Source organism: Armigeres subalbatus, chromosome 3 (genome assembly GCF_024139115.2).
Source record: "Armigeres subalbatus isolate Guangzhou_Male chromosome 3, GZ_Asu_2, whole genome shotgun sequence".
NCBI lineage: Eukaryota > Metazoa > Arthropoda > Insecta > Diptera > Culicidae > Armigeres > Armigeres subalbatus.
In genome coordinates, this window is record NC_085141.1 from 105,627,313 (window position 1) to 105,650,949 (window position 23,637).

General features: G+C 42.4%; 1 protein-coding gene across 1 annotated transcript; it reads left to right on the plus strand.

Annotated features, from left to right (window-relative positions):
• Positions 1-723: 723 nt before the first annotated feature.
• On the plus strand, positions 724-21,884 carry LOC134227169 (acidic fibroblast growth factor intracellular-binding protein). The gene is made up of 4 exons (XM_062708483.1): positions 724-864; positions 929-1,452; positions 1,510-1,643; positions 21,413-21,884. The coding sequence occupies exons 1-4, from the start codon at positions 780-782 to the stop codon at positions 21,747-21,749; spliced, it is 1,080 nt and encodes a 359-aa protein (XP_062564467.1). The 5' UTR covers positions 724-779; the 3' UTR covers positions 21,750-21,884.
• The last annotated feature ends 1,753 nt before the right edge of the window (positions 21,885-23,637 follow it).

Sequence of the window (23,637 nt, forward strand, 5' to 3'; positions counted from 1 at the left end):
CCCCGGATTTTCCGGAGAAAGCAAATGCACAAAGAGAATGCCCATGGCTCTCAACCACGTGCGTTTCTTTCGCTCACTCTCTTCTCTTGACGACAGTCACGTGGTCGGCTCTCTGTTTACGCAGGTCAGAAGATATATTGTACTTGAAATTGTTGAAAGTAAGTAGAATGTTTATTTACAAATGTTATTAGGATAGCTGTGCTATAAATTTATCATCCAGCAAGGGCAAAATCTTTACAATATTATAAACCTGGAAAAAGGATTGATATAACTTGACTTTTCAGAGTGATGAACTTCTCATCAAGAAAAAATCATTGAAATCATTAATATTTCTTTATCATTGTTTGTTCTAAATAGCTAAATCAATAATTATGTATGTGTAAATTTGATATTAAAGATAATTATTTTTGCATAAAATGTAAGGCAACAGCGAAGGTTCACTCCACTATTCGATATTCTGCATTTGAATGTTGACATTTACATTATCTTCTTTTCTCTAAAAATAATGAAGATTTCTTTCCGAATGTTCGTTTTTCTAAAACATCAATTAGTTTGAACCTGTTTGAACTAATCTTCCTACAAAATCTTATATTTTAAGGACCATGTCCGTTTAAGGTGCAACGCGTTTCTCCCTGCGCATGTGCAATTTTTCTTTCCTCTTTCTCCCTCTCTTTTCGAACAGCAAACTCTCGGCGAGTTTGTTTGTAAATATCATTAACATGATGACGTTAGGCAGATCTGTCATGATAAAGAACAAAAGCCCTCCGTAGTGAGTGAAAATGTTCGCAGAAGTAGATGTTTTCATCAGCAATTACACTTTGGTCGATCCGGAAATCTATCAACTATGGATCGAAGGCTATTCCTGTAGGTATTATCTCGAATTGAGTTCGATCGCTACTAAATCTCAACTATCCCAACTCATCGACAGCCTCCGAAGCGGTCACTCTGCTGAAACAGAAAGGTAACCTAATGGCAGGCATTCCACTCGATTTGATCACATCAGACATACTCGATCACTACCGCACCTACTCGTTGTTGGAGCGTCTGTTGCATACTCCATCGAAGCTCTCGGAGCAACCATCATTCCAGCTAGAGCCACAAAGTCGTTCGTTGTTGATAGAGAAATACTACTCGCTGGATGACTCCGTGGCGCGGGAATTATTCGGTAAAAAATTCAACGCCCGCAACCGGAAAGACCTGGACGAGGTGGCGGAGAAAACGGGCGTACGGCTCAAGTCCTGCCGGCGGCAGTTCGACAATGTGAAACGTATTTTCAAAGCCGTCGAAGAGATGCCGGGTAACACGGCCGCCAACATCAAGCAGCAATTCATGCTGACCGATGAGTTGGCCCAGAAGTATGCCGCGGTTGTGTTCATTGCATGTTTGCGCTTCGAGACCACGAAGCGCAAGCTGCAGTATCTTAACTTTAAGGATTTCTACGAGTGTTCACAAGTAGGGTTTTAAAACCTGTATTGAATGGCATAGAAGATGAACTATTTTGTTTTGCAGGCAATTATGACAAATTGGACCTACACTTATCAACATGCTGGACCCGAGTACTATGACACAGAAATGGACAAAGAATTTCTGCTGGATCTGCGGGAAATTCGATACCTTCTGGACAAGGAAAAAGAAATCAAATGGTAATATTTCCAAAACTTATTTTGCGAGATCTACATTTTTGTGGATGGTTTATTACTGTCATTGCATTGTAAACTGGGGTATTATCACCTCGTAACTTAGTATTTATTCAGGATTTCTATTCAAGATTTGAAATCATCAGTTGTTCTATTAAGTGACCGAATGCTAATTGGTGTCGCGTGTCGTGGTCGAACCCAAAATTGGAATGAATGCAAAAATGTTCTCGGGGAATGTTTAGTAAAGATGAATTCAAGTCAAAATGGTATCAATGATAGAATCCTATTCAGGGTTGTTAATCGTTAATCAATCGTTATCGCCAATAAAGTTGATTGTGATCAACGTTGTCGGTTGCTACAATAACGATGAATCAACTGAATTATTAACGGACTATGATAATTTAACATACACACTTAAATTATTTTGCAAAAATGTTGCCGAGATTCCAACATCTCGGTAATTTTTTTAACCAAAATTCGGTATTTCCTTTACCGAAATTTCGTCAATATTTTACCGAAATTCGGTGAAGTTGATTTTTACCGCGATCTCGGTAAAGATTCGGTAAAGTTTACCGAAATCTCGGTAAAAATTTTACCGAAATTCGTCGAATTATTACCGATATCTTGGCTGTTGGATTCTCGGCAATCGGTAAACTTAGAATTTTAAGTGTGTAAGTTGACTCGATAATTTCGCATTAATTGGGTTACTAGATTACGCGAATAAAGGAGTGTAACATTTTGTCAGAAGCCGAAAATTCTCTGAGACAGAGACACATCAACATAAGTACGCTTTTACTCAGGGGATATCCATAAAGTACGTCACGCAAAAATTGGCGATTTTTAACCCTCGTCACGCTTTTTGTAACAAACTTCTAATTTTGTATGGATCGTCACGCTGCTCTGAACCCCCCCCCCCTCCCCCTAGAGGCGTGACGTATTTTGTGGATGGCACTTTTTTATGACTTTTTAGGCTAAGAAGTTTGGTCTACACTGTGAGTCATCAAATAATTATAAACTGGGTGCTCCAGATCTTAAAAATAGAAGTAGACCTCCTTGAATCCCAATTTAATTCCAGGATTTGAAGGCATTTCTTAATATTTTAAATAAGGCGATACTTACTTACTTACTTACTTATGGATCCTGTACACCTCCGGTGGTGCAAAGGGCCGACTTGAAAGTTCTCCATCCTGAGCGATGCCCGGCTATCGCTTTAACCTGTTGCCAGGTTAGATTTCGGTCGACTTCTTTTATTTCTTTATTGAGGCTTCGCCGCCATGAGCCTCTGGGTCTGCCTCTGCTGCGATGTCCCGCTGGGTTCCAGTCTAATGCTTGCTTACAGATTTCGTTTCCGCCCCTATGTAGAGTGTGGCCGACCCAGCCCCACTTCCGATCCCGAATTTCTGTTGTTATCGGCCTCTGGTGACAACGACGATGGAGCTCGTTGTTTGAGATCCAGTTGTGAGGCCACCAGGCCCGAATTATATACCGCAGGCATCTGTTAATGAACACCTGCAGCCGTTGAGTGTTCTCCACTGATACACACCATGTTTCGCTAGCGTATAACAGCACAGATTTCACGTTATAGTTGAAAATTCGTATTTTAGTGCGTTCACTTATCTGCCTGTTTTTCCAGATATTTCTTAAACTCGCAAAGGCAGCCCTTGCTTTCTTGATCCGTGCGCCTATGTCGATCTTGGTACCGCCGTCTGACGCCATTTGGCTATCAATATATTGGAAGCTTTCAACATTCTCCACTGGTTGCCCGGCTACTGTGAAACTGGTTTTTTGCTTGGTTTTGTTGACGTTGATGACTAAACCTGCCGAAGAGGAGCGATCGACAAGGTCGTTGAGCTTGCTCTGCATATCAGAGAGCCGTTGTGCGAGGAGTGCAACGTCATCCGCCAATTCGAAGTCGTTTAGGTGCTCCATGGTTATAGGCTGCCATAACAGCCCGCGGTTTGGTTCACGGTCAATCGCATCTACCAGAATCTCATCGATTACGATGAGGAACAGTAACGGTGATATGATACATCCTTGCCTCACACCAGCTACGACCCGGATAGGGTCGGACAGGACTCCAATGTGCAGCACTCTACACGAAAAGGCCTCGTACTGTTCTTCGATGAGGCCGATGATTTTCTCAGGAACCCCCTTGCGTCTCAGGGCGCCCACATATTCTCGTGATTAAGACGGTCGAAAGCTTTTCGTAGTCAATGAATACCAAGTAAAGGGCTCTTGGAATTCATTGACCTGCTCCAAAATGATGCGGAGCGTGACAATATGGTCCACACAGGATCTTCCGGCACGGAATCCGGCTTGCTGCCGCCGGAGAGTCGCATCGATCTTCTCCTGAATCCGGGCTAGGATAATTTTGCACAGAACTTTGAGAACGGTACACAGCAACATAATGCCTCGCCAGTTATCGCATACAGTCAGGTCACCCTTTTTGGGCACCTTCACTAAGATACCTTGTATCCAGTCGACCGGGAAAGTTGCGGTGTCCCAGATATTACGAAATAAACGATGCAGTAGTTGAGCGGATGTCATGGGGTCAGCTTTGAGCATCTCGGCTGATATGCGGTCGACCCCTGAGGCTTTATTCGATTTCATGCTTTGGATGGCTGTTTGAATCTCTAGCAGTGATGGAGCTTCGGTATTGACACGTGTTATACGTCGGATCCTAGGCAGATCATGCCGAGGTGGTGATGGCCTGGTTGGCACTTGAAAAAGTTGTTCGAAGTGCTCGAACCAGCGTTTCAGCTGGTCAGTTGGGTCGGTCAATAACTGATCATTCGCGTCTTTCACAGGCATCGTTGCATTCATCTTCGCCCGCTTAAGCGTCGTGAGATATCGTAGAAGAGGCGAATGTCCCCGGTTGCGGCGGCTCTCTCTCCTTCGTCGGCCAGAGAGTCTGCCCACGCTCGCTTGTCCCGTCGACATGAGCGTTTTACTTCCTTCTCAAGAGCCGTGTATCGTTGACGGGCTAAGACTTTGGCTCCTCTTCCTCCAGGTCTCATCGGTGATCCATTGTTTTCTCTGGGTGCGTAGTTCGCCCAGATTGTTCTCGCTGGTGGCGATGAAGGCATTCTTGATGGCGGTCCATTGGTCTTCCACGCTGCCACTTTCCGGAATATCTGCAGCACGCGTCTCCAGTTCTTCAACGAAGGACCGTTTCACCGTGGCATCTTCCAGTCGGCGTGTGTTGAATCGTCGTCCAACTCTTTCCTCCTGCCGATGAATCCGCGCAATGCGCAGGCGTATTTCGCCGATGAGGAGGTGATGATCAGACGCGATATCGGCACTACGTTTATTCCGTACATCAAGAAGGCTCCGTTTTCATTTTCGGCTGATGCAGATGTGGTCGATTTGATTTTCTGTAAAGCCGTCACGGGAGACCCACGTGACCTTGTAAACCGGTCGATGAGGGAAGAGTGATCCCCCGATCACCATGTCGTTATTACCACAAAATTCTGCGAACAGCTCTCCGTTTTCACTCATTTCTCCGAGACCATGGCGTCCCATAATGCGCTCATGGTTCGAGTTGTCGGATCCGATCTTCGCATTGAAGTCGCCCAAACAGATCTTGATATCACCCTTCGGGATTCTATCTACAACGGCATTGAGTTGACTGTAGAAGTTCTCTTTGTCTTGCAGATCGGCAGCATCGGTTGGCGCATAATATTGGATTATAGTAAGGTTTCGGACCCGTGTTCTAAATTTGGCAACGATTATCCTTTCACTTATAGGTTCCCACTTCATAAGCGCAGAGTGTGCCTGAGCGCTTAGTGGGAAGCCAACTCCGCGATGCCGGGGAGCGTGTTCACCTCGTAAACCAGAGTATAGCAGAACTTGTCCCGACGGCGTTCTGTGTTCTCCAAAGTTTGGCCAACGGACTTCACTCAGTCCCAGGATCTCAAGCTTCATGCGGCGTGCCTCATTGGCAAGTTGTGCCAATTTACCCTGCTGGGCTAGGGTTAAAACGTTCCATTTCCTATTCGTGTCCGTTGTTTCGCGCTAAGAGTCGTCGCCGTAAAATCAGTCCGTATTCTTTCATTATCGGATTCTCGAACAAATAGATGTGCAGGGAACAGTAGGTTGCTGGCCCCAGGTTCCCTAGCCATCGAGATGGGGCGGCGATCTGTGGTATAGCTTCCGGGGAATAGCATTTCATACTCAGCCGCTGGATGCCAGAACAGACGCTGTTGGAGCCGCACCTCCTTGGTGGACAGACGCTCGATCAGTCGGGTCAAATTTGTTTAAAGTCCCACCCAACACCAGGACTAGGCTAGCGCGCTTTGAGCGGCACACGGTCGCTTTGATAGGGCCTGCTTGGGGACACATGCAGCTTTTATAGAAGTTCAACAGAGCCCACTGTCGAACCCCACCACATCCTAGGCAGACAGGCGATACAGTACTTAAAATAGTTATTGTAAACCCAACTTGAGAATATTTGTACTTTTAACTGTAGTACATGTTGAAGGCTGAAAAAAAAAACACAAAAATAATAAACAAACCAAATTCCTTTCCATTGCTTTGTTTTTTATGTGATGGAAATAGGAGCTATGAGATGAGTTCAGTGCGTGTTGGCTCTTGTTTCGGACGGTAGAATGAACGTGCGATTCGCCGAAATTTTGTGTTTTGCATTAGGGGTCGTTCAAAAATGATGTCACAAGTTTTGGGGGGAGGGGGTCTAAGATTTTGTGACAGTATATGTACAAGGTATACAAAAAAGCGTGAGAGAGGGGGGGGAGGGGTTTGAAAATCCCAAAAAGTAGTGGACGTCATATTTGAATCGTCCCTTACGCGGCCGGTAATAAAGTTAACCAGTTCAGTGCGTGTTGGCTCTTGTTTCGGACGACAGAATGATCGCGCGATTTGCCGAAATTTTGTGGTTTGCATTGCGCGGCCGGTAATAAATTTGATTAGTTCAGTGCGAGTTGGCCCTTGTTTCGGACGACAGAACGATCGCGCGATTTGCCGAAATATTGTTAAAAAATATAAAGTGTGTTGTATATAATATATTGTGAAATATTGTGTTCTGCATTGCGCGGCCGTCAGTGCCTGTTTTGTCGTGTTTCTGCTCAGTAAGCAGATAGTTCGCGCGGCCGAGTAAGTAAACAATTGGTGCGTGATCGGACATGTTGCAGGTAGGATTTAGAACATTCGTTATCCGAGTTTTTGGTTCTGATTTTAATGTTCGGTGCGAAACATTTGTAAAATTCATGTTACTTCACTCTGAAAAATCTTCACGTCATATTTACCTGAAAACAAATGTGGTTCTCATCCACCATACTTTTCACCTAAGAGTGACCTGAATGACAAGTAATCTGAACAAATTTTAGTTCCCTTGAGTTACGTGATTTATCCGGTGACTCTAACTGGATCTTCCAGTACTAATGACGTGAAGCTTGAAAGTAGTTACGTGTTTGATCAGGTGAACCTGACGTGATTTGGTCGTACTGGTTACGTGAAATTTTAGTGAAAACTACAAGACAGCAGGTAACCACTGCATGTTTTGAAATGTATTGAAATATAGTGATTTTGGAATGAATGCAAACATGAACAGGGACTTCCTATAAAGGGAATCTTTTCACGTTGTTGATGCATTGATACATTGAAATGCCGTCATTTGGTCATTGCGCTATGGAGTTATTGCAGAAACACTGTTGAAGAAAAAACAAAGTTATCGGCGGATGTTGAATGGAATTTATCAGATTTGTTGAGAAATGATTTCAATGAGAATCGCTGAGAATTTTAAAACCAGTTTTTTGCTCGAAAATTGCTTATATTGCCGCTGTTAATTAAACAAAAAGTAGTGGAAACTAGACTACAATTTTTATACTAACGCGACCGGAAAACTGTAGCTCTAGACTTCCAAGCAGCTTCTTTTTCTTTCACATCATTTTTCAACGATTCTAATAAATTTTATCCAACCTCCGTTGATTTTTTCCAAGGAGGAAAAATGCAGGAAATTACCTCCGCGAAGCCTCATTATGTTTAGGTTATGTATCATTCATTCTTGTTTACAATGCAGGTCTTCCGCAAATGCCGAAGCTGCAATCACACTAACACAATTTCACTTAAATTGTTTACGTGGGTATACAGTCATATTCACCAAGATTTTTAGTAAAAGTTACGTGAATTTCAGGTGAGCATTACTAACGTCACGTAACAATCGTCGTTTGTTCAAGACAGACGAGTTACGTGATTTTTCACGTGAATATGACGTGATGATTTTTTAGAGTGTTTGTCCTCCTATGGACGGTTCGTAAGTAAATTGATGAATATAAATAATTTAATTTTTTTTTCAGCATGTACTGTTATTGACAAACGCTCTATCTTGTCGAATAGAGCTCCCTATTATTACCCTTGCCCACTAACACAAATTTTCCTTCCCGAGACATCTATGAAGGTAGTATGGGTTCCCTGCATCTTCACTAGTAGATGTTGAACTAGCATTCCTTCCCTTCCTTCCGTGATTGTAAGGACGTGGCCAGGTATACAACTGCTACTGTATAGGAAAAGGTACTAATCCCAAGTACCAATTTGCGACAATATACAGTAGATTGCTCAATTGAGCATTGTATAGCCACCCACGATTTGTACAATCACATATGCTATGCTATGCTATGCTTTTAACTGTAGTACATGTTGAAATTAACTTAACTTAATCGATAAATCAACGAATACTTGATAAAGATAACGTTAATTCAACGCTCATTTTATCGTCAACGAAGAATCATCGTACAACCGTTATCGTTATCGTACCTAGTTAGCGTTAAATTACGGAGATAATTTATCGATTAACAACCCTGATCCTATTCCTGTCCTTATTCTATTGGAATTTACAGGGCTGCCACAAACTAGTAATATTTCGATCCGTGAAATCCGCAAATCTTAAACAATGAAAAGAAAACCGCGACAAGCAAAACATGTTTTCTTTACTTCAAAACACGTTTCATCAATTTAGCGGCACAATAATAAATAGAAGAGAAAATGCAACGCTATTTGCTTATTCATGTAATACCCATAACATAATATCTAACGGCTCAACCATATAATTGGCTACAAAAAATTAAACGTGCAGTTTTGCACTATGCCCGAAGCAAATAAATGTTGAGTGTTCTCGGCAGTATCTTGCAAATTGATTCAAAATAAGATGATTTTTTTAAATTTATTATTTATTATTTTCTCAGACTAAGGCCGGAGTAGCCTGTGCAGTGCATAAAAAGTATTCTCTATTCAGCTACGTCCAAGGTTGCCCGACGCCAACCGGGCAGTCTGCGCTGGGTCTGCAAATTGTCTTCCACCTGATAATGTACTTCGTCTTCGGCGTGTTGATGACTAGTTCAAACCGGTAAGCTTCGCTCTTCAGTCTGATGTAGGTTCCTCCATCTCCTCAAAGATACGTGCCATAATATCTATGTCGTCAGCGAAACCAAATAACTGGATGGACTTTGTGAAATTCGTACCACTCGAGTCGATCCCTGACTTTCGTATTATCCCCTCCAGAGCGATGTTCAATAGCATACACGAAAGACCATCACCTTGCCGTATCGAATATCTCTAAAGCCATCTTCAAGAGAAGCAGCGCCTAGCTGCTCTCCCGTTGGGAGTGTCACTTCCAGCTGCTGCGCGTAGTCTTGGGCTAGTCTACCGTCTTGTAGTCGCCCAATGTCTAGCCGCGGCGAACAACTTTGACGAGTTTTGTACACCGTCGAAAGTTTTGAGCGCAAGCATACTGCAGTGAAGTAGTGGTCGGATTCGCAGTAGGTAGGGGTCTCAGTAGGTGGGCACCCTCCTTAGCCGTGCGGTAAGACGCGCAGCTACAAAACAAAACCATGCTGAGGGTGGCTGGGTTCGATTCCCGGTGCCGGTCTAGGCAATTTTCGGATTGGAAATTGTCTCGACTTCCCTGGGCATAAAAGTATCATCGTGTTAGCCTCATGATATACGAATGCAAAAATGGTAACTTGGCTTAGAAACCTCGCAGTTAATAACTGTGGAAGTGCTTAACCCTTTATAAGGCAGTGGCAACTATATTGCCACCAACAAATAATATGTTTTTCTATTTATTAACAAGAGCTCTACTTATTATTTCACATGTAGTGACTTTATTTGCTTCCTAGTAACACCCCAGATGAATTTGAGCCATAAAAAAATTGAAATGTCAATTTGAGAACAGTTTTTTTACGAACAGATCGTAAGTTTCGAGTGGAAGAATGATTTTCAGTTATAATTCGTTAAAAAAACGACAAAGATATATTTTTTCTCGTTGGTATCAATTATTTTGAATCTCCTGTGTTAGATTACTACGTGATTAGCGTGAAAAAAGCTTTGCCTTTCTGTATATTTGGTTTTTGGATTTTTGACGAAATTGTGTTTTTTCCTAAGGGTCCCCCCTTGGGAGAAAAAAACGCGAAATTTTTTTTTTCACTTGTAATGCGTTTTCTGACTAGGACTCTTCACCAAAAAATGTAACGTACTTTGATTTGACTCATTCTACGAAAAACCAAATTTTTAAAAATCTTTTTATATTTTTGTTGTTGCCTGTTTTCCCGCTTGCCGGGCAGTGGCAACTATATTGCCACCAATGTTGTCCCGCTTCGCGGGCAGTGGCAACTATATTGCCACCAATTTTTCAATGTTTCTGAACTGTTTAATGTATAACAAACATACATTTGAGTTTAATACCATGTCAACATTGTGTCCTATTGTTGTTTTTGTTAATTTATTGTTTAGATTCGTCTGCCTTATAAAGGGTTAATGAACACTAAGCTGCGAGGCAGCTCTGTCCCAGGGTGGGGATGTAATGCCAATAAGAAGAAGAAGGGGTCTCTAGGGATAGGGGTCTGCGAGCAAAGGCGTAGGATTGCCATTCCGGAGATGACGAGTTCGAATCTCGGTCCGGTCTAGGATGTTTTCTGGTTGGAAACTTTCTCGACACCCTGGGCATAGTGTATCCATTGTACTTGCCACACAAGATACATACTCATGCTATGGCGGGCATAGAAAAGCTTTAATAGAACACTAAGTTGAAAAGCAGACCAAGTTCCAGTTGGAATGTAGAGCCATTGAAGAAGAAGAAGTGGACGTTCGTGATGTCGGAGAAGAATTTACCGTCGATTAGAACGTGGTCGATTTGATTTTCCGTTTCTTGGTTAGATGATTTACAAGTGGCTTTGAGGATATTCTTGCTGGGGAAGAAAGTGCTTCGGACTACCATTCCGTGGGAGGCTGCAAAGTTTATGCCTCGTTGGCCGTTGTCGTTCGATGCGGTATACAGACTATCCGGTCCGATCAGCGGTCTGTACATTTCCTCCCTTCCCGAGCCTTCATATCACCGATGAGGATTTCGACGTCTCGCAGTAGGCCTCCATCATATGTATGCTCCCAGCAGTGCCACGCAATCACGCGTTGGCGCATCTTGCCCCGCACTATGAAGACGGTTTCCAGCTTGTTGGTGGTGCCACAGCTCTGGTAGAAGGTAGCCCCTCGATGCCCGCTTTTCCACACATTCTGCCCTGTCCAGAAAATTGTCTGCAGCGTCACACAGTAGCAGGGCCGAGAACAAATTTCGGACAAAACCTAAAATGTTTCTGAATTATCCTGAAAATCGTCCCTGATTATAAACTTAGTGTGACATCTCCGTTTTAAGCATTAGAAGCCATTATAAATTAATTAAAATACCCCTACAGTGTTTTCGAATCTTTCTTAGTAGTAAAATTTAATATGCAGACTCCATTCGATACTGGCAACGGCATCATTCGGTTTTAGCAACAATTAAAACAGGATCGTAGTAAGCAAAACTAGAGGAAGGACGCTTTTTTTCCTGCGTCAAAATTAAGAAAAACTCCAAGGGTTTAAAACTATATTTTAGTATTTTAGATCACTCATATACATATTTGCCGCTAAGGTGAACTTCCATGCATACGATGGACCATCCCTAAAAAAAGATAGGATCTTAGCTGGGTAGTATTTTCGCACAAATGCGGCAAATACACCTTCCCATATGTACCGCTGAAAAAGGATTTCGGCCATCATTTTGCGAGACGGAAAATGGATCAATATTGAATTGTTCTAGCTAGTGCAGTACGTAATATATGAAGGGGCAAGTGAAGTGGTCATTGAATCTGGAAAGACGTGCCATCAAGTTTCTGCTTCGAAAAGTTTGCGGTTCACTGCTGAGAATTAGTAATACCGTTCGAATCTTTTGGTACCTCATCAAAAACTAAAGCTCCAAATTCAGTCTCTTCGATGTCAAGTTCCTCGTCGTCTGGGTCTGACTTCGCTGATATTTCCAAAGCAGGATCCTTTTAAACTTCCTTTACATTCCTCGCATACTGTATTCCTGTCTTACTTTCTACAACCACTTTTGTACCTTCTCTAGCCATAAATCTGAAGCGCTCCGGCAAAAAAGCTGTATCCGTTTTGAAAGGTTTCTGGCGAGAAATCAATAAAACCTTGCCGATTTTGATGTCGGACTGCTTTGCACCCCGCACCAAGTCCGCACACGTTTACAAAAATGTTCCCAGCGATAACTTGTCGGAAGATGCATGATGCATGAATAAAAAATTTCGGAGAATGCGGGATGATCACGTTGGGAGAGAATCCTGTAAACGGATAATTGGTGATGTATTCGACTTCAGACCGAAACCAAAAAACATCTCTTCGAAAGAAACACAGGATTTACTTATTCTCGTAGAAGGTGATAAAGATTATGATAAGAGTACACCCGATTCTGTTTTTACACGGCTGTGTAAAAAAAATCCCACACAAAATTTTTGCAAAGTTGCTCCATTTCACGGATTTTCAAAGTTTGAACTAAAAACTTTTTTTACATGGAACGCATCCACCTGTAAAAAAAAAAGAATTGGGTGTACAATAAAACGAAAGAACAGAAATAAAAAAATACATCATTGCTCAAGAATAATACTTCCATTGAATCTTGCAAAATGATGAATGATTTGTGTCATTCATCTTTAGGTTGCATGAAATATGCTCCATAATAAGAAATATGTTCAAAAATCCGGCCAACCTTAAGACAATAAACAGCAAATTTGACCTTTTTGAGCAAAAATGAGCAAAACGCTACCTTGATATTCGGATAGTAGAGAAAATTTACGATGTAACGCATTTTATGTGATCGTTTCGAACTGTTTCGCCAGTAAGTGCTATATGAAATCGTAAGAAAAATTACATTTTTCTATAAAATTCACCACAAACACAATAAAAAAATTGACTTTTTTAGATTAATTTAATAACATGGAGCAATAAGTATATTTATTATGCTTCAAAACAAAACCTGTTGCATCCAAATCTGGTTTGAATTCAATCATGTACATTGCGTATATGATAATGGCTAAAATTGCCTAACATTGCATAATTAAATGTGCGCTTCAAAATCGAACTCTTGCGGGAATGTAATTAATCGTAGATTATCCTGTCGCAACCTGCGAAACCTAGCGACTGATAGTTCCATGTCCCAAGCTTCCAATCGTGATCCTTTATTCGTCGCCTGGGTCTTATGGATTATATCGAGTCGTATTATCTCTTATTTTGTTCGTAATGTTCGCAAACCTCCTGTCTCGTCGGAGGGCCGTCGTGTCAGGTCTGTTTAGCGTCCCACCTTACACCACGACTTGTGCTTGTGCGCTTTGAGCGGCACACGGTTGCTTTGGTGGAGCCTGCTTGCGGATACATGCAGTTTTTTATAGAAGTTTAACAGAGCCCTTGATCGAACCCCACCACATCCTAGGCAAGCACGACAACTCGCAGATGACCTGGGGAGGGATTATCAAACCATTGGACGTAGTTCCTGCTGCCCCCTTGATTTGTAAAGGTATCACGTTCAAAGCACCCCACTTTCAATGTACAAAACGAATGCTTTGTTATTTGCCTCTTCCATGGACAGGTCAGGATAGTCAGGATTTCGAGCAGGGGGAAGGGGGCAACATTTTAGGATCTTCTGAATCGTAGTTTATGCAAAAGCTACAAAAATGTTGCATTGGAATTATTGCATATTCTGAACTTTTATAAAAATTCATGAATATCAGTGTTTGGTATTATTTCCTTCTAAGCTCGAAAAAACCCACTGACTAACCGAGGATAGAAGAGACTATCCGCCAATCCGATGGTCGGCTAGCTATTGGGTTTTCCGCAACACAACACACGGTACCTACGTATTTTCTTCTTGGTAAAATTGGAAGACCCTGGCTTAGCCATCTTGGCTGGTCTACGATTGAATGAGTTAGTGAGTTAGTCTGATTGAGTTAGTGAGTAGGAGTGAGTGAATCAGTGAGTGAGTAGAGTGAGTTAGCAATGAGTAATAGTGTATGAATGAGTAAGAGTGAATGATTAGGAGTGAGTGAGTGATTCAGAGTGGGTGAGTGAGTAATAGTGAGTGAGCGAATGAGCAAGAGTGAGTGAGTTAGTCAAAGTGTCTGAGTGGAGCGAGTGAGTAATAGAGAGTGAATGAGTAACTGAGTAACCGAGCGAATGGGTAAGAGTGAGTGATTGAGTCAGAGCGAGTGAGTGAGTAAGAGTAAGTGAGTGAGTAAGAGTGAGCGAGTGAGTTAGAGTGAGTGAGTGAGTGAGCAACAGTTTTTTTTTTTTTCTTCCTAGACAATGGAGGGGGAATCTGCTCAACAGACATCCTGGGTTGACCAGGAAGTGCTGGGTTAGGGGCCACCTCCAATGAGGGAGGCAGGACTGCATCCCCGACCAGCTAAACCGTTTCCATTGCCGCCAAGCCCATCGTCCCTTCGGTACAACCAGAAAGTAATGCTTCAAAGTTGGGCCAGTGCATAACGCACCCTCGAGGTTAGCTGCGTGTCCTTGCAGCATCGAACATCGTGACTCGCTTTTTAAGAAGAACACCATGGTATCGTGCCAGCGCATTGCCGGCTTTCCAGGTGGCCTTACCACGCCCTATGTCCTCGGAAGGTGGGCAGGGTCGACTTCGCGCCTGCTTCCCTCTGCACGACTGGTATCAAGAATGATGATGCCGCGTGCACCCCAAATTGACCTTTCTGCGATAGGGCCTATTCGCCAGCACACAGAGGGACTTGCCGACACGGTGCCTACGCCTGCCCCAGCCTTGACGAGGACCCCTTTCCGTCCTCGGGCTCGGAACCCGCCCGGTTGACCGACGCCGCGAAAGCGACGATACCATGTTGTTTTTCACGCGGCCACTTGTTCGATAAAAGGATCGAGTTCGACCACAGGGCACCGGTACGACCCATGAAGCCGACTCCGAACCCTTGGACCACCTCTTATTTGCGCCTGAACTAGCCATCCCTCGAGTCCACGCGCCACCTTCTGTGTAGCTCCGAGACGATTTGGACGATAGCCGCTAAAACGGCGTTCCAGCCAACTTCATCTTTACACATCCTCCGAACTAGGTTGTCCGGGGTAGTGTCCAGACCACATGTGGCAAGCATGTGCTCACGCATTGTGCGAAAACACGGGCACGCGAACAACACGTGTTCCGCCGTTTCCTCTAAACCAACGCACACCGGACACTCGGGCGAGGCCGAGTGTCCGAACCGGTGTAGGTACTGTCTGAAGCAACCATGGTCTGTAAGGACCTGGGTCAGGTGGAAAGTGATTTCCCCATGGCGCCTCTTGACCCACGTACCTATCTCCGGTATCAACCTATGTGTCCATCTACCCTTAGTGGAACTGTCCCACGCACGCTGCCATTTGACCATTGAGGCCAACCTGACAGTCCTGCGGATGCCTCTCGTGCCGCGCATTTCAAAGCACTCTATGTCTTCACCGATAACTATGTCGATAGGCATCATACCGGTGATGACGCAAAGTGCATCGTGCGACACGGTACGGTACGCGCTCGCAACTCTTAGGCACATGAGCCTATACGTACTTTCTAACTTCGTTCTGTAGCAGTTAATACGCAGGGCCGTGCCCCAAGCTGGCCCCCATACCTCAGTATGGACAGAGCAACGCTAGCCAGAAGCTTGCGCTTGCTGGCATAAACCGCAGAGCTATTGGACATCATCCGGGACAATGCCACTATAGCTGTGGAGGCACGCTTGCAGGCGTAATTGACGTGGCTACCAAAGGTGAGCTTATCGTCGATCATTACCCCCAAGAGTTTGATTGAGCGTTCAGAGGTGATCGTGCAGTTGCCTGCCCTTATCACCGCTTGCTGCTCCGACTTTCGGTTGTTAACAACAACCACCTCAGTCTTGTGGTGAGCCAGTTCTAACTTCCTGGAACTCATCCACTCCTCCACAATTGCGATCGAGTGGGCTGCAGTCAACTCCACCTCTTCGATCGATTCGCCGTAGACCTCCAGCGTAATATCGTCAGCGAAGCCGACGATTACCACGCCCACCGGGAACTTCAACCTCAAGACACCGTCGTACATGACGTTCCATAACACCGGACCCAGTATGGAACCTTGCGGAACCCCTGAGGTTATGTCAACGCACTTCCGACCCGCCTCCGTGTCATATACCAGTACTCGATTCTGGAAGTAGCTTCCGAGAATCTTGTACAGGTACTCGAATTCAAGACGCAGGAGCGCATCTGCAATAGCTGCCCAACTGGCACTATTGAAAGCATTCCTCACGTCGAGAGTCACTACTGCACAATAGCGAACTCCCTCCTCTTACGCTGGATAGCTATCTCCGCGGATTTGGTAACCGACAAGATAGCGTCTACGGTCGACTTACCCTTTCGGAAGCCAAACTGGTTACTCGATAGACCATCCGCACCCTCCGTGCGTATCAACAACCTGTTGAGGATGATCTTCTCGAGCACCTTCCCCGCCGTATCAAGCAGGCATATTGGTCTATATGCCGATGGATCCTCCTCGTGGATTTCCCGCCTTTGGCAATAGGGCCAAGCTCTGCCTTTTCCATGCTTCAGGGAAGACTCCCTCGTCCAGGCATCTCTGCATGACAGATCTGAACATCTCGGGAGCCTCAGCAATGGCCGCTTTGATGGCCAGGTTCGGATTACCATCCGAACTTACTACACTAAGGGACTGTGCAATCCCCGCAAGTTCCGCCACAGTTACCATTCCTTCGTCGGCCACCCTGGCCCCTGGCAGCTCCACAAAGGGAGGCCAGGGACTTGGGTCGTGAGCCCCGCGATGATCCTCTCCAGCATCTCTGGAGACCGCTCTGTAGGGGCCATCGCCCCACGTGTCTTGGCCATTACGACCTTATAGTCGTCACCCCATGGATTCGCGTTGGCACTTTGACACAGGCCCTCGAAGCAGGCTTTTTTGCTTGATCTAATCTCAGTCTTCAGAGCGGCTCTAGCAGCCACGAACGCCACCCGTCGTTCAACACGCTCCTCTTCTTAGTTAGTAAGAGTGAGTGAGTCAGTAAGAGTGAGTAAGTCAGTAAGAGTAAGTGAACGAATGAGTAAGAGTAAGTGAGTGAGTAATAGTGAGTGAGTAATAGAGAGTGAGTGAGTGAGTAATAGTAACTGAGCGCATGGGTAAGAGTGAGTGATTGAGTAAGAGCGAGTGAGTGAGCAAAAGTGAGTGAGTGAGACTGAGTAAGCGAATGAGTCAGAGCGAGTAAGTGAGTAAGAGTGAGTGAGTAAGTAAGTGAGTAAATGTGAGTGAGTGAGTAAGAGTGAGTGAGTGAGTGAGTGAGTAACAGAGTGAATGAATGAACAAGAGCGAGGGAGTGAGTAAGTAAGAATGAGCTTGTGTGTAAAAATGAGTGAGTGAGCAGGAGTGTGTGAGTAAGATGTTAAGAATGAGTGTAGGTAAGTGGTAAGAATGAGCGAGTGAGTAAGATTGAGCGAGTGAGCAAGAGTGAATGAGTGAGTGAGCGAATAAGAGAGTGTGAGTGATTAAGAGCAGTACTGCAATTTCTCAATTTCAATAAGAGATGTCACGCGATGTTTGCATATCTGCCCCTCTCATTCTCTATAGAAACGCGAAGAATGAAAGGCATGCTGCAAAAATTTCACCAATTTTTATTCCGTGACAGGACATGAAAGTTTGCAATATCTGCTTTATTATTGTGTTTATTACCGCTTTCAACTCGTTGGATTCAAGGAATATGATTAATTTATCGTCCAGTTATTGTTTTCTGCATTTATCTTTTGAAATAATTTAGAAATTTTAATTTTAAAACAAAGCACAATGGGTATACCCCGTTAGGCATAAGTACGTTAGGCATAAAGACGTTAGGCATAATGGACGTTGGGCAAAACGGACGTTAGGCATAATGTACGTTAGGCATAATGGACGTTAGGCATAAAATGACCCAAAGAACAGCCCTAGTAGCACATTTGTCATATACAAGAAACCGTGACTCATATGCGACCAAATCCAGTCACATTGGAGTTGCTGCAACCAAGTCGAACTGAATTGTGCTACTAGGGAGCCTATGACATAAAGAAGGCAGAATTATGCCAAACGTCCATTATGCCTAACGTACATTATGCCTATCGTCCGTTATGCCTAACGTCCATTATGCCTAACGTCGCGGACCCAAGCACAATATCCTTTCATGACTATTTCTCATGCAAAATTGATCAAAGATTCTACGATTCTTTCATTTAGTCGCCAGATATAGAATAAATCGCTTTGCTCTCTGCCATATGACGATCACGACCTTTTGCAGTACTGATTAAGAGTAAGTGAGTCAGTAAAAGTGATCGAGAGATTGAGAGTAAGTGAGTGAGTAAGAGCGAATGAGTGAGTAAGAGTAGGTGAGTAAGTAATAGTTAGTGAGGAACAGGTAGTGAGGTAGAGGTAGTGAGTGAGTCATATATTGTGCGTAGGTGAGAGAGAGTTCTGTTTGTTTTCTGAAAGAAGCGTGGATTTGTAGAAGGCATCCTTTCTTCCGTTCGCCTCATACAACAAAAACGCATAAAGAAGGCATTACCTCCTCTGTGTGCCTTGTACCTGGCAAACGTGTTTATTTAAAAAGTCATTATCTCTTCTGTGTATCTTGTACAGGGAAAAAGGATTAATTTAAAGAAGGCATTATCTTCTCTGATCGCCTTGTACCGGGCAAGCGCATAAAGAAGGCATTATATCTTCTGTGTGCCTGGTGCCGAGCAACGCGTACATTTAAAAAAATGCATCATCTCGTCTGTTCGCCTTATACCGGGCAAACGCGTTCGTTTGAAGAAAGCATTATCTCCTCTGCAAACACGTCCTATTGAAAAAGACATTATCACCCCCTTACTATATTTCGTAGAATAGTAGTTTTCCTGGTAATAATGGGGTGGAATGACAATTTACATTAGGGGAACTGCTCCTGGATTTCATCTCATGACTCCGATGTTCATCCCATCAAAAACAAAGCAATAAAAAGGTATTTGATTTATTTTTCATTTTTTGAGCACACATGTTGACAAAAAGAAGTGACGAAATTGGTGCCGTATTTCTTTGTTTCGTGATAAGATGAATATATGTTCAGTGAGATGAAGATCGGAATAGTTTCCCTAATTAGATGAACAATCAACATTGCTGGTTAAACAGCTGGTTAAATTTTCAATGCGTTTTTCCAAGTTACTCTAACTCCTTTTTATTCTTTGTAAAGATTGTCGTTTTGGATTCATCGATATCTGTGATTGTGAAAAATGATACTGGAAAGCTACAGATTCAAAATGTTTTAGGGGTACTGGCCTTTCGGGGTAATGGATTTCGGGGTACTGTTCCATTCGGGGTAGTGGCCTTCGGGGTAATGGCATTCGGGATACTGGTATTCGGGGTACTGGGGTGGAGTCTATTGTACACATACTTTTTGGAACTAAACGTTGCCCGATTTGCCTGCAACAAGTTGCATTCGACGGGAAATCCTGTCCTATTGCTTTCAGTTGAATATCAAATCGGACTATGGGATAAAAATTTATAACTATTTTTTTTATATAATGAACGAGAAAGGCACCATTGCCGCTAGGGTGATTAATCAGGGTTTTTTAAATGTAATATACGTAAATCAATGAAAAAAAAAAGAAATCCATTTATCTAAAGTGCAACTTCAATCTTTTCTTCATGTGATTGTTTTCAATATCCTCCTCAATGCACGAGAAAGGCATGATCTCTGCTAGGTGGATTGATCTGAATTTTTTAGTGCCTCCTGGCTATTAGAGTAAACAAATTATTTCTTTTCCTTAAATCTAGGTGGTTTTGATTGTTTCTTCTTTATTTTCTGCCAAGTTTTCAAGGGTCCACAACCGAACCACAAAATTGAAATATTCAAAAATGTCAAATTTCCCAAATCGTCGAAATCAACATAATTTCTTCGCTAATAGTAGAGTTATTTGTCTAGCTTTCCATTGGTAAACAAATGTCGGCATAAGATCAACTACGGTTATAAACCAAAGACAAAAGGGTGCCCACAACCGAACCTCCTCCCCTATCATTATTAACCCTATTTTTTATTAAAGCTGAAGGATGATGTCGAGTGGTTGAACGGTATATCTTGGGCTATCGAACGCTAAAAATCAGTGATAGCTCAATGAAATATTAAGCAGATTGTTGTATCTGTATCGGATAAAGTTTTTTTTTTATTTACATAAAATGACAGAAAATAAAAAGTGATCCAAAGCAAAACTATTGGTATATCAAGTGGTTTTCTATGATGTGTATCAGCAGTCAATTAAGCAAACATCTTTTACTTCTTGATTTCATCAACTAAGACATGTCAAGGGATGTTCTCATTCTTCTAATCGATATATCCTCTTGCACGCCAATTTTTTTCGCTGAAAACCAGCAACATTTTTCCGAGCTGTAAAACCAACAATCCATCCAGCAAAATTTAGTTTGCTGTTCTTCCAGCATATATGGAAATCATGAAAATGGCAGGTACTTAACAAAATCAAAATCAAAATATTTTGCTGTATTTCCAGCAATGCAATATCATCATTGAAATGTCAGCACAATATGAACGAAGAAGTGCATTAAACTAAGAGGATATCAATTAGAAGAATGAGAGCGTCCCTTGACATGTATCAGTTGATGCAATCAAGAAATAAAAGATTTTAAATATATATACACTACAATATACAATAGTATACAAAATAACTAATATATCTAGCTTGAAATTAAAAAAAATGCGAGATTCGTGAGAAAACCGACAAAAATATTTGAGGTCCCAGTCAACACAAGATCGTATATGTTGTCACATAAGATGCTAAAGTGGAAGTCATATATGCACTTTACCATACAACATGTACGTACGTATATCGCCTCCACTTTAGTATTTTATGTTGTGTTAACTGGGGTTTCGTCCGGGTTTCTGCCACTGTGCGACGTTAAAGTTGCAGGATGTAATTCGTTGATTATTCTATCGCGATTTGTGAAGCCGAGTGATGTATAGTTCCATGTTCCGAGTTTCCGACCGAAACCCAAACTGGAATGAATATTTTTCCCATTTTTTTTAATGAGATATGTGTATTATTTCTGCATGAAGTTAAAGGCATTTTAAAATGATATGGAAATGACGTACATTTTCATGGTAGATCAGTTTCCACGCTGATACTTTCCCATTCCTCTTCAAACGGTAACTTGGTAGAAGGATGGTCGTGCGATTTATATCGTTACAAAGATTGCAAGCTTTCAAATCTACTTCTATATAAAAATCTCCACGCCTGCCGTATCCTATTCTAGACGTAACTATCAAATCTGTGCCTACGCCTCTAATTATATCATGAAAATGTACTATGTTTGGAAGATGATATTAGCATTTTAATATCATTGTAATTTTTCCATTATCAATCATCATTGTCATGCCCTGATTTACCAATCGCCTCCCATATTTTCCTTGTAGCTTGGTAACGATCCGACTGAAACCGACTATGCTGGACCGAACCTTCCAGGAGATGGACGCCAGCTTTCGTTCCTATTGGCGCTCGATTATCACCGTCGCAACCAGTCTGCATCGAACGCGGGATATGCGTCAACTGTTCCTGGAACTGACGGAACGACTCATCGAGCCGTGGAAGATGAACAACTGGTCCAAGGATCAAGTGGCACAGTTTATGCAGTGTCTCACACAGAGCGTTCTGGATCTGGAGGTGCCCCGAGACAATCAGGACATTCGCTGCCTGTGGGATCGCTACATGCAGGTTGTTACGGTTTGTTTGCTGAAGATGTACCACAACTGACGATGAAAACCGGACACTAGAGACAGGCAAATGGGACTTAATATATGCAATTTTCTTCCGAAGTTTATTAGCTCATTACTATCGTCAAATTAGCTGAGAGTAAAAATAAAACAAAAGCAAATGCGTCTATACTAAGGCTTTGTCGGCGGTTCATTCACTTTGAGAGCAATATTACATTTTCATGGCGCCAGCATTCTTCCATCAAACTCGCCCAAGCAAGAGAAAAGATAAGAAAGCAAGCAACTCATTTGCAAAAAAATCTTTACGATTATCACTGCCGTTCATGCAGTGTCGATAACAAATTTCTGTCGACTTGTAACAATTTTCCAAAAACCAAACCGATATTAGCACTTTTATGTAAATGCACTAACATATAATTGGAAGAGAAGAATTTTCCATAAATAAATGGAAAGTTTCCACAAAATAAAAATTTTCCTATATAAAAATCCATCTACAATCAAGAATTTTTTATTAGATGGCCTCTTTTTTAAATGTGTTCATCGTTCATGGAAGTTTATTCGACTTTATTACTTTTTTTATATTTTCTCATGGATATGAATATCATCTTTCTTCATGAAGATTTTTGCGGAAATTTATAATTTTAATGTGGTAGAAATATTGTGCCGAATCAAGTGACGCCGGCCGATTATTTGACGCAATATTGTGTTTGATTGGTTAATGATTAATTTTTTTCATGAACTTAGCATGCTTAATGTTCTACTCATTATCATTTCCATAGACAGTAATTGAAAGCTTGGTTCTAAACCGTACAAAAAATCAACCTGGTCACGTCCGGATTGAGTATCCCACCCCTTTACTCCCAAAGCTCACAAAACCTTTATGTATAGCACAGTTTTTTTTTGTAGAAATTGTATTACAATTGCGAATTGAGCATTAGATACATGGATATCTTCTGAAACTTATGAGCCATGTTATTATCCTAATGATCCTAAAGCCGGAATGAAACCAAAGCAAACGCGTCTAGACGACGGCAACTTCATCATCGGGCCTCTCCCAGTGTAGGCATTTTCATGTGCGAGATCTCAGTGTCACATCATTTGTGGCGTCAGTATTCTTCCGTTAGTTTCCCCATTTGAGAAGAAAATGAAGCTCGTCTGCAAAAAGCTCGGTGATGTGTATGCCCTCATTTACGATGGTCTTTTACCTCCTTTTATTCAGGCATCGCCAACCCAACACCCACTGAATGTATGTGACTAAATGCCAGGGTGAATGAAGGAGGAAACTTCTGCCGCATTCGTTTCATTCAACTTTGGTGTTGCGTTGCGAGCCAAGTCTTTCAGCGCTGCAATAACTGGGAAAAGACGATCGTGGGAGCTATTATAGTGAGGAGTCGTCGCAGAAATGAATTCGTTTCGCAAATAGGTAGATGTGGATGCGGCAAAAGAAAAGTTCCTTTTCAAATAAAGAGTCAATTTGGCTCTTTTATTTGGCATCTACAACAAAGTGGGGTCACAACACAACCTTGCAGCTTTGTACTCAATAAGCTTTTCTATCCACTGTGAAGTTGAAAAACCAAGTTATAACTCATGGGAATATTACTAATAGAAGGTAAAATCGCCTTTTTGGTATTATCTCATATTTGGTCGGGGTTCTGCCAAAACGGACCAAGCGGCTTATTGACTGACTTGTGATATTTTGATTGTAAAAGTAAAACAGAAATCATTTCATATCAATTCATCCACACATTTCTTGTGGGATATCTTTAGTTATGGGTAGGCTATTTTTCTAAGTTAGATTGAAAAATGTAAAAACAATAAAAAGGGAGGTTATTGAAAAATGGCGAATGTCCTTTTTAAATGAACTAGGGGAACTGCTCCTTGAATTCATACCATGCACCCAAATCAATAACAATCGAAAACAAAGAATT